Source organism: Larus michahellis, chromosome 6 (genome assembly GCF_964199755.1).
Source record: "Larus michahellis chromosome 6, bLarMic1.1, whole genome shotgun sequence".
In the NCBI taxonomy this organism is placed as follows: domain Eukaryota; kingdom Metazoa; phylum Chordata; class Aves; order Charadriiformes; family Laridae; genus Larus; species Larus michahellis.
The window spans coordinates 59,504,566-59,516,768 of NC_133901.1; the positions used below are offsets into that span (position 1 = coordinate 59,504,566).

Consider the following 12,203-nt stretch of genomic DNA (forward strand, 5'->3'; position numbering starts at 1 on the left):
AGGATGCAGCTCCTTTGAGGGGCCTGGATTCTGGGGTCAGCCGCAAATTCCCTCGCTGGGAGGATGCTGGGTTGGCCCTGGGGAAGCAGGTTGAGAGCCAGCAGGTGTGAGGGAGGTCCAGCCCAGCATCCTCCCAGGGAGGTGGAGGTGTGCCGCTCCATGAAGTGCTTTCCTCCTGGGCTGGGGAGGGGAACGACGTCCCTGACCCTGAGGCTGCCCCTCGGGGTGCGTCGTCCTGGGCATCCTTGTGATTGAAGGGGGGGTTGCAGTGTGCCTGGGGGGAGGATGGCCGGGTTCCCCGCCCGGGGACCCGGGACCGGGCGGTGCCGCCACCCTCCCCGCGGGGCCACCGTCCTTGTGCCCGGGACCGAGCTGGAGGAGAGGGGGGGGGGGTTCGGGAGTGGGTCCCGCTTGCCCCCACCTGTCGCGCCAGCGGTGGCACATCTGGGCGGTGCGCGGCGGTGTTCTCCCCGCGGCCCCGCGCTCCCCCCCCGGGGCGGAACAACTGTCTCCATGGCGACGGGGCGCGGCGGGGGGGCCGCGGTGCCGCCGCCCCGCCCCGCCGTACCGAGCCGCGGCGGAGCCGAGCGGAGCCGGCGCGGCCCCGCGGAGGGCGGCGGCACGGCGGGGCATGGGGCCCGGCGGGCGGCGGGCGGGAGGAGCGGGGCTGTCGGCGTCGGAGTGAGCGCGGAAGGCGCCGGCGGAGCGGTGCCCCGCCGCTGCCACCGCCACCGCCCCCGGGGACAGACCTTGCGCGGTGCCGCCCGGCCCGGCCCGGCTCGGATGCCGCCATGGGGAGCCGCTTCTCCAGCATCCCCGCGCTGCCCCGCGGCGGCCAGGGCCGCCTGCACCGCGCCCGCCACCACCACCTCAAAGGTACGGGCACCCCCGGCATCCCCGGCACCCCGAGCATCCCCAGCAGGACGGGCACCCCCGGGAGGACGGGCACCCGCGGTACCCTGGGGCATCCGAGGCACCCATGCAGCCCGGAGTGGGATGGGTGCTCTGGGCACCCCGAGGCGGGATGGGCACCCCGGCAGGACACAAACCCCAGGGACCCCAAATTGGGATGGGATCCCCAGGCACTCATAGCACCCTGAGCACCCCACGCCGGACAGGCATCCCGGGCACCTTGGTACAGGCTGGGCTCCCTGGGCACTTCGGGCGGGTTGGGCTCTCTGGGCACCCCGGGGTGGGGTGGCTCCATGCCTGGTACCCCATGCCCTCTGATGCGTGGGCCCCCCCGTCCTGCTCCCAGCCCTGCCGCTTCTTCCCCAGCAGTGCCCCACAGGTGGCTGATCGGTGCACAGGTCTCCCCGGGCAGTGGCACCCCGGCAAAGCAAGGGACAACATGTCGGAGGAGTTGGACTACCGAAGAGTCCCCAGGTGTTTCTCGGTGAATGAAAGCTTTGCTTTGGCGTCTTTTCTGGGTGCTCCAGGAATGTGTCTGTGTGCGTGGGACTATCAACGCTCTTTGGAGGAGGGCAGGGAGTATTTGGGGCTCCTTGTCCAGCTTACGTGATTATTTTGTTCCTCATAAGGATGAAATCCCTTTTCTGAAATTCTGGGGCACTGTTGGGACCAAATCGGATGGGGATGACTTCTGTAAGGCAAGCAGGAATGATTGCCCAAGGTCTCCTCTGTCCCTGCCCTTTTTTGCCCCCTTTTGCTGTAAACTGGGAGGGTGGTAGCAGAAAATAATCCATCATTCTTGAAAGGGATTTCCTTGGGCAGCAGTACACACCCTATGTGTTCAACTCTACCTGGGTACCTCTTCACTAAGCACATTTTCACAGTGAAAGGCACTGAATGATGGTGGTATAGGATATCAGACATCTCTCTGTAAGCAGGGAACGAGGGAAGGTGCGGCTCCTACAGCCATTTCAGATGATCAAAACTTGTTGCAGCTTCCCCAGCGTGTTGCAGAATTTGCAGCCACAGACATGGAAAATAGGGACGTTGCTGTTCACCCTCATTTTTACTGAGCCTTCGGATACTTCTTTGGCATGGTCTAGAGGAGTGGAAATGGTTAACGATGAGCTGGGCAACTGGTTGCAATACTGAAGGATTTTCTGATACTTGCATTATTCTTCCGTTACATCTCTCTGCTTCTTCCTCTGTACTTGGATGATTCGGAACAGTTGTGTGAACTGAGGATGATCATATCATGGCTTTTTTAATGGCCATGCAAGGAGATGTTACGAATGTGCACTGCTCTGTCATGGACAAAGTCAGTCAGAAACTCAGCCCAGACAATGGCTGTGCTTAAAATTAGACTTGCGAGGAGGGGGATGCTGAACACTAAATGGGGAACCATCGTCCTCTGTCAATGCAAACATGAAGGCACACGCGATGCTGTAGTAGTTGATATGCAATTGTAAACTGCCAGGGAGGATTTGTCTCTTAAGAATCACGCTGTCAGCTGGAAATCTTTCTGAAGCAACCTTAAGCAGATAAGAATCTATAAACTGGAGCCAGAAGGGACACTGCCACTTAATCCATTATCAGTGGCTTTTGTGAGATTTTTAAGATGCTCTGTATGAATCACCTGATTTTGGGGGGGTGTGAGGTGTGTGTTAATGGCACTTTGTTTCTTTCTTTCTTCCTTTAATTTCCATTTTAATTAAATTTCTACCTGTGCTGAGGCAGCAAGCAGAAATGTTCTCAAGATTGTAATGTAGCAGAGCACTGAAATAATTTTGATTTGGAGTAAAGAGTTAATAAGGCATTGCCTTTGTTGTAAAAACCAAGCAACTGCCAGGGACAATATGTGCCTTTTCTGTCTTTTTTGAAATCAGGCTGCCTCAGGTCCTACATTTAAATGCAGAATAAACAAGTCTGATTGCATCTGACAGGTTCCTGTAAAATGGTCTGGAGGCATAGCAGCGAAAGTATGAATGTCACACAGTTTTGTTATATATCTGCCATTTAACATTGTGTAAAGTGTATTTTAATTGAAGGTCCCCAGTTGTTCTTCCCTCAGTGTATGGCTCAGTGTTAGGGATACTGAACTTCGGTGATTTGGCCACCATCTAGTACTTTCCTTTTGCAACGACCTCTTCGTAACCTGGTACCGGGGATGATTTAGGCTCATTCTCTCTAAAGAAGTAGTTATGATTGCATTAAGTTTTCCAAAGTGGTCTGAGGACTCTGAAGTCAGTCCCTGGACCTTATAGGTTCATCTCTGCTATATAAGAAATAAGATCCCTGTACATAGTAAAGACGTTGCCCACATGTACTGAAAATTTTTATACCTTTCTGTTAGTCCTGCTAAAACCGGTCACCTTTGGTTAAGTAAATCTTCTGAAGACCGTATGATACTTTTGGTGGTACTGAAGGCATAACACATATCATTGAAGACTGGCTTGCCTGGCAAAATACTTGCTTTGCTTTTGACGGTCATGCTTAAGAAGGAAAGCACCCAACTTGATTCTCAGACTTCTGCTGCAGTTTTAAAACCAGGTAGCTGAAATAGGCAGGTCTTTACTGAAGGTTCCTGCAACAGTAAGCCTGGAACCCCAGGCTAGTGATTTTAGAGTTGCTTTCAGTGTTGGACAGTACTTTAAAATCTGATTATGTAGGGCCCTTTATAAAAGGACTTCACATTGCTGTTCACTAGAAACCACTAGATACAAGCACTTTGGAATTACCTATTCCAAAGCAGTACGTCATGCTTGGATTGTTAGTCCAGATTTTGGTGTCACAGTCATGCCTGCGGGCTTTGCCTGGTTTGGAGACAGTGGAAACTAAAGCCAGTGGAAACAGAAGTCCTCCAGGATCACAGCTGATCAGATCCTGTGGTCCTGATGTGGCTGTTAATCTTAGAAGTCCTGGCCAGTGGTTGGAAGGAGGTTGTCACTTGGTGATATCATGGTGGGGAGGTTGAGGTGAGATTATTTTCAGCATTCCTGTGAGTATTTCCCTTCCTGTAACCCAGATGTGTCTCTTTCTCTGGGGTGACGGAAGGTGATCCATTGTGTACTTCCCTAATGCTGAGCAAAAGATTGTGATTATCTGGTAACAATCTCCCTCACGATGCAGCCAGATAAAACTCCAGGAAATTTTTGCTGTCCACCCTCTCTGAAATATGGTTTGTGATAACTATGAAACAAGGTGTGTATGGCTGCTTGGAGTGGAACCGAGTGGGAAAACTCCAGCCATATCTAATCTCCTGGATTCCGAGATCAAAAATATCAACCTTTGCATCAGTAGCCCCGTGTACTGATTATTTACTAGTGCCAGGGCAGTCTGGCTCCAACTGTTCCAACCAAGGAGACTCCTATTATTTCTTAAGACATACATCCTCTGTTCAACCCATCTCCCTGCCCCAGAGTTCTTCCAAGGTAGTCTATTCAATCTCATCTCCTAATTCTCCTTTTTAATCCTGGCGTGGCTCGATAAATTACTCTCTTTGCCTAGTGTTACATCTTCCAAATCTCTGCGGCTGTTGCATTCCTTCCTTAGCTACTGCTCAGCCTTGCTGGATGCGTTTAACTCTTCCTACTGTGATGTGTGGGCTGTGTACCCCATTAGGGCTGTCGTGTAGTTCCCAGATTTGCTGGTCCAGGACGCTAGAAATGCAGGTTTTCCTAGCCCTTGGGCCAGCGGTGAGGAACAGAACCTGAATGCCATCTCCCGTGCTCCGTGGGCAAGAGGCTCTTTATCATCACCTGTCTCCGTGTCCTCAGCTTCAAGAAGGCTTAGCCGTCTCTGTGGACAGCAGATCAATATTACATTGTAAAAGCTAAGAAGTATTACCATCTCCTCTCTTAAATCCTTTCCTCCAGCCTCCTACTCAGGTTTGCTGCTCTTTCCTGAGCCCCCTCTTGCCTTGGAAGGTAGATTTCCAGGGTGAATGACAGCGAGCAGGATTTCTTCCGATCGGTTTTCTCACGGGTTAATGCACCTATGATATTTATGCAAAAGAATGCATGCGCTATATTACAGAGACAGCTTGAGCTAGTCAGAGATCCTCTTTTCATCAGCGGCTGATTACTCATGGGTTATTCTTTATTATTTGTATTACGGTGGCATCTGGAGGCTCCCGTCGAGATCTGAGTCATGTTGTGCTGGGTGCTTCCATGGTCCCCTGTACTTACTGCTCATTCATACAGATAGCTCTTGCTCACGTGTCTGGGTGATCTCTGTGGGATGATTTGGGGTTTGTATCTCCAGAGTATCACGTGAGGCGGGCTGGTACCTTTGCAAGACAGTTCTTAGTCCCTTCTTTTGCTAAGAAACCTGAAGCAGAGTCAGGTTACGTCCCACTGACACATAAATACGTCGGACTTTTTTCTCCTTTCACTGGTATTTTATGAGCTTCTGAAATACATGCAGAGGAGAAGATAGTAATCTGGCTGGTGTAGGCATTTCAATAATTGTATGTTGTTGATAGGAAAGACTATCCTGCTGCCAGCTCCATTTTGTGCACTCGCTAGATAAACTAAGTGGGGAGCAAAAGGACGTCAGCAGCTGATGATCATGGGGATTAGAAGTTGGGGTGCAAACAGTTCACCGGGGATTAGCCAATAGTGATGCTGTGAGATAACCTCAGCTCCCATTGCTGTCATAATTGGTTCTTCTTTGAAGTACTATTTCATTTTCTTCCAGCCTTAGAGAGTCAGAAGTTTCATCACTCGAGGCTTTGAAGGATTCCTCCTGCTTCCTGCCCTTCTGCTTTCATTCTTTCCTGGATCGTGCTGGTTTCCCTCTGACCCGTCAGTGTGTCTGGGTTGTCGGTATAAAGTTTTTCCTGCCTGAGATTCTCAGGTTTATATGACCTTCTCCCAGGCACTAGATTTTTTCCCAAGCTACTGAACTTTGATTTATTGCATTTAAACTGCCTCAAATTGCCCCGTGCAATTTATCAATCTTACTTTTCCTTTCCCGTCATCCTTTTCATAAGGTGCCAAAGCCTCTTGGTGGAGCAGGTAATGCTGCAGCGTGTCAGAAATTTCCCACAAAATCATGTGGTGCTTTGCCAACAGGTGATGGCAGGTATTTCTCAAGGGCAGGAAAGGCTACTTTGGAAAACCAGTAGGAATCAAAACATCGGTGGGGTGACTGAGCTGAAAATATTAGTCCAAGGCTCAGTAGCCATTAAAAAGAGCAAATAAAATATTAGAAATTATATGGGAAGCCAGACAGAAGAAAAGAGAGGCCATGATTAGATTGTTGTATAAATCTGAATATTGTGTGTAGTTCTGGTTCTCCCCCTTCCTCCTTCTTAAAAAAGGTACAAGAGAACTGGAAAAACTTCACAGGAAGGCAACAGGGACAGCCAAAAGTCTGGATGAATTTCATATAAGGAATGATTGAATAAACTAGGATGCCTACCTCTGGAAAAAGGGACCACTGGGGTGGGAAATGACTGGCATGTAGAGAAGGGGCAGAGTTCCACTGTTCACTGTATCTTCCAGGGCAAGAATTAGGAGGACATCAAATGAAGCTTATAGATTCCAGCTCCTTTTGAACAAAAGGAGGTTGTAGCCATCTGCAGTGGCTAGTAGCTCTGCAAAGCTCATTAATAGTGGATGTTATGGATGCTTAAATGGGTTTAGTTTTGTGGGATATTGGAGGAGGTCATGGAAGAGGAATCCTTTGAAGTTACATTGCCACATACAAAGACCACACACTGGCCCTGCTCATATGGACTTCCCAAGGGTGTCTTCCTAAGGCTACACATGTTTAGCACATAAGGATAACGCTGAAATTAGAACTTAAAACTTCTCCACACCAGTGACAAGTGGAGCTGGGTTGTTCAGATGTTGCAGTGATGGATGGAGGGATAGAGCCTGCTCTGGTGTTGGTCTCTAGCTGGATCCATCCTCTCTTTCATGAATGTCTCTGCCTGGGTGTTTACAGAGTGGTTCATTGCCATGGCAGCATCGAAGTCACGCACGGAACATCTAGGCTTTATTTGGGAGACAGTAGGGATTGTGATGAGGTTCCATCACATCTTTCTTGGATGAGGCTGTGTATCCTGCACCCTGTGGTTGTGATAAATAAAGGTGCTTTTGCATTTATGGGCTCTTCTGGAGTAAAAGAAAGCAGGTTCTTTTTGCTTACATTGACCTCCCGAGTGGCAGGGACCTAAGCACTTCTTTTTGTTTCCTAGACTATTGAAATAGCAGTTTTTGTGGATATATCTGTATCTGGGAAGGTTTCTAATACGGAGGCTTGGAAGATTTCAGATTTGGCAGCTGTCCTTACCTACTGCTGCTAGGATAATTGCAGGAACCAGCTACTTGTGCATCACTGAAATTGCTGCCCATGGCAGGTACATAAGTCCATGTTGTTTTACTTAGGGTGCATACCTTCATGGCGGCTACTTATTTCAAGCTGGGGATCCACGTGTGCTCTGACTTGGTCTGCCTTGAAATTTTCGGACATCTGAGCAATCCAGTTCTGAACTGTCCCGAGGAGTGGGGTCTGCAACGCCTGTGTTTCGGTATTGTCTCTATCCAGAAATGGTTGATCTGAGATTAACCTTAATCGCAGCACTGTGCAGGTGCTCAGTTCTGTGCCACAAATTGACAAATCCCGAAGTATTGGGGACAAGAGCTGAATTTTAACTCAAACTTAGGATCTGGCAATGGTTAAGGTTTCTGCTGTGGCTATGACATATATGTGAGCCTGAGCTACCTTTTAAGTTAGCTAACTAGGGTATTGCTAGCCATGTAGCTGGGGAGGAAGGCAGGCACTGGGGTACTTACCCATACTAAGGTCTGGGTTGATGCAACTATGTGGTAAAATTGAGGTGGGATAGGTCTCCATTCATTCTTAGGAATCTCTAGCTGATAAAAGCTTGTTGTATATAAGATTCTAGTTCATGTTTATACTACTGGTTATTTGGCCTTCCAGTTACAGGATTAAAATAGGATTGTGTTTTAAAATTATAGGGAGGAGGATGCCATGGTTGTATTATGTTTATATAATTCTCCATTAGTCCACCTCGATTCAACTCTTTGCTGAAGCACAGGGAAAGATTCTCAGCTCTCAGAAAACTGTCAGGTTAAGCCTCAGGGCTATTTTACGCAAAACTCTGAAAAGTAAATGTTAACAGTTCTCAGCCAACCTCAGAGATAAAATACCATGCAGGGTGGTGGGTTTTTTGTTTAAAAAACCCACTTAATGCAGTAAGTGTAAACATATTTTGGAAAAACAGTAATAATATTTTAGACAAAATGAATTCTAAACTACTGGCATTACTTGCAGAGTCTCCTTCCTCTCTTTGTTGCTTCATATTCAGTATTTGGGTTTCACGCTGGTAACTCTGACGCTTCCAGATATTCCTGCATCTGTGGGCTTATACACACGTGCCGGGGCAGATGCAGGCATTCCCTATTGGCTGTTGATCTCATCATTTTCATGATATGGCCAGAACACACCCTATGTCTAGCATCGGTACTTGAGAAGATCGGTAGCTCTCAAGTTATTTTCCAGTTACATTACAGTCCTTTGAGCAAAGCAACGTCTGGGGAGCTCTGTAACTAGCCGGTGCCAGTAACTAGCCAGTGGGGCAGCAAAGAAGGAGCCTGGCTTCTGCAGAGAGAAGGGACCATGGGATACTGAGCAGAGCTGGAAATGGGGGATCCTTTGTACCAGTGGAATTAATCAATCATCAGAGGCACTTTCGGGGTGTTGGTCTCTTCCTCGGGGAGCTCAATGGGAGGATGAAAGTCTTTGTGAGCTGCCCCTGCCTGGACATCCCCCTGGCTTCACCCTACTTGAAAGCTGTAGCTCTAACCCTCACCCAGTCAGAAGAAACGTAATCAAGTTATGCTTGATTCATTCTAATTTACATTGACTTCCCATATGTCAGCATATGATTTAAAAACCCTACTGATCATCTTTTATCCTCTGTTAGGCATAAGCTCTGCTTGATTTCCCTTTAACTGCTACTTGGATGGAGACGTGACTGTGTTTTGTGCTCTGCTGCTCATCAACACCATCTAATGTAAAGATTAGTATTAGAGTCTTAACTTGCTACTGGGCAGGCTTTTGCCAGGTAAGCCAAGCAGCCGTAGATCCAGAGCTTATTTACCACCCAGATTCCAACCCTTCATCAGAAAGATAGTTCAAATCTCCTCCATAAGTGATACGTGTTTAATGTAGCATTTAATTTTATTGGTACTATTCAGGATTTCTTTGATTTGAGCAACTGGTGCCATTGTGTTTTTAAATATCTATCTACCTGTCTATCTTGCAGGATCATTTTTGTCCATGATGAATGCCAGTTTTTTGTACTTAACAAGTGTTTACTAGGTAGGAAGGGAAGAGATGGTTTGCCATAGAAATATTGAGTCACCGTAGAAGACAGGATACAAATAACTGTAAATGTTGCAAACTGAATCTGCGTATTACGTGAGTGAGTGAGTCACTTCAATGGATGTGCTAGAAAGTGGAAAAGAGAAAATGTACTTCACTAATTGATTATGGTGCAGCATTTCAGCAAATACAGAAAGAGGAGAAGCAGCTGAAATAATTTACTTTTTTTAATTAAAAAAGGCAGTGAACACGTTGTAAGAGACCTGGGTAATCTCTGATTTTAGAACTGGATTTCTACATTCCCATTCCCATCCCTGTGTATCGTTTAGTGTTCCTGTTTTAATGGTACAACCCTTCAACAATTATATCCCTTGACAGGCGTAAAATAATAATGATAAAAAAAAAGGTGCCTAAAAGTTCTCCCTGCTTCAATCCATGAATACCTTTTGTTTTAAAAGGTTTAGAGTTGAGATGCCAAGTGATAAGTACTGACAGCCGGGAGCGTTGCTCCTTCACTTGAAATCTGCCTTGTGTTAGCTGTGGCAGAAAGTTCTCACCATCTGCTGGATGCCTCACGGCCTGTGGAGATTGTCTGGTGTTCAGTGCCTTTCCTTTGGACAGTTGTTCTCCGACCTTATTGGCATGCACTGGAGGACTTAGCAGAGAGATTAAAAAGCAGCTTGAGGTTTCAACCGGAGAAGTCCTGCAGGTGGGACCCGTAGTGCTGAGCAGAGCGAGCTCTGGTTGCTCTCGCTCACGCTCTGTGTGTTTGGCGGCCGCGCAGATATTGTCAGTCTCCGGTTGTCAGTCCAACACGAAGCCCACGAGGCTTCGTGCAATGGGTGGGAACAGAGACTGAGGGTAAACTCCCAATTTAGAAATGTCAATGCTGCATCCATTATTAATAACCCCACTGTGAAAGAAAAAATGCTTTGCTGCAAGTGAAGCTGTGACACAGGGAAGTGGCAGGCAAAATTAAAATTTCATACTTGCCGTGGTCTTACAATAAAGGTTTTGTGATACACACCCAGCAATGCAGCTATAAATAGTCTTTGTTATCTAATCTTCCAACTCGGAATATGACAGAAGATTACAAGTAGGAAAACAGTTCAGTGTAGCTTTTAGCAATTTTCCCACTGCTTCCCTTGCTTCTGCTGGAGCATTATTGCTGTTCTCCTTGTAATTCACATGGAGACAACATTATTCAGAAGCACAGAATGGCACCAGGAGGAGGAGAGTTCAGATAAAACCCAGAAGATTTATGACATAGTTTAGATAAGGCCATGTAGGAACTGAGAGGAGGGAAGTAATGATACCTCGCAGTCCAGCGGCATTTCTCTGGGTGTGGTGAGAACTTCTTCATGCCAACTCCGTTGGGTCAGATACGGAGCGGGGCATGTTTTAATAAGGTGCTCTACATGCTTGATTGCAGAGGGAACACTTTTGCTAATGAATAACCCAGGCACATCATATAGTATGGGCTCTGCCCTCATGGGTCTAGGACCTGATCCAAAACCAACAGAAAGCTCCTAGAAAATTGCACAGAGGCATAGCTAGCACAGAGAAACCCTCTTTTTCTTTTTGATCTTATTTCCCATGGGAGAAGAAGGTGGGTGGTGGCAAGGATGATACCTCCTCTCCTCCCCTCTCTCTGCTTTGCTGGTGATGCAGATCCTCTTTTCTGACCCTTCCTTGGAGCCCTCTCTGGCCTGTTTCACATGGGATACCTGAAGTCAGTGAGGAAGGATGCCTCCTGGGAAAGCTCCCCTTGAGCATGGGCAGCTAAAAACGACCTTCTGCAGCCTTTGTGTGTTGGACACAAATAACACTTTCCCACGGAGGACTGCAGATTGCTTTCTAAACCTTCGTAAAGTTTTCTTGTGGCATCCGCGGGAGGAGGCATGAGGGACTACGGCAGTTGTAGATGTGAAACCCCATGAGTCTTGAGCCATCCTCCTTCTGCTAGACTTATGAGTATTTCTTCAAACCCCAGCACTGCTTGCCCGCTGCTGGGTGGCTTCCCCACCACGTGGCTCGGAGGAGGCTCTCCACTGGCATCACGTCGGCGCATGTCCAGGCAGCTCAGTGGAGCGTGGTGGTGGTGGGCACGCACGTGCTCTCCAGCCATGGCCAACATCAGAAATCTTTTTCTGTGCCTCTATCGCACCTTCTCATGGAGGAGCTAAAACAACGACAAAACTTGAGGAATTGAGCCTCACCGCAGCTGTTGTGGGGAGGCAGGAAAAGAGAGCTTGTCCCGTCCCCTTGTCCCAAAATAGGCTGATGTCTAGGGAGGTAAAATGTTTTATTTATATTTCGCACAACAATTCAGCAGGGGGAAGACTCAACTGATCTGTTGAACGCAGTAGTCCTACATCCATCAATTTCCATAGGGTTCATGTGATCCAGGCTCGGGATCCACTTTTGCCTCCTAGGGAAATGCTGGGACTTGAGCGCTTTCCCCACTACTCCCAGTCCATCGACACAGCTGAGCAGGCGTTCACCTCCAGCTACGCACGGCACACCCTCCCTCTTCGGTGAAGCATTGGCAGCATCCTTCGGAGAGGAGCCGATGGCGTTCAGCGACCACTGACTCGTTCCGTTGGGCACGTCTCTCTCTTGCAGCCCTCGGAGAAGCATCCTTAAATATTGTTAAAAACAAAAGAGCCAAAGGACATCCCTGACCCTGCCTGGCTGAACTGGGGCCCAATACTGCAAATTCTTTACCAGCCAAGATTCTGGTATTTCAGCTTAAATTCCCAGGCATAAGCAATTCCAAGCGCTGGCAGGTGGAATGCTTTCCGGACATGGGCTTTCTCGTGCTGTAGCCTATTCAGCAGGAAGGAGTGTTACCTTCTCATGATTAGATTCTGCAGGCAGATCAAATTTGCTGTTGGAACAGAGGTTTTATATATAGTAAAATGCTCCCAGGT

The 12,203-nt window shown here is 48.0% G+C and overlaps 1 protein-coding gene across 1 annotated transcript in view; it reads left to right on the top strand.

The window, feature by feature from the left end:
* The first annotated feature begins 575 nt into the window (after positions 1–575).
* The window catches only part of NEURL1 (neuralized E3 ubiquitin protein ligase 1), a 161,953-nt gene continuing 150,325 nt past the window's right edge, over positions 576–12,203 (top strand). The window contains exon 1 of the mRNA XM_074591662.1: positions 576–876. Within this exon, the coding sequence (XP_074447763.1) occupies positions 792–876 (85 nt within the window). The 5' untranslated portion in view covers positions 576–791. The remainder of the gene's footprint in view (positions 877–12,203) is intronic.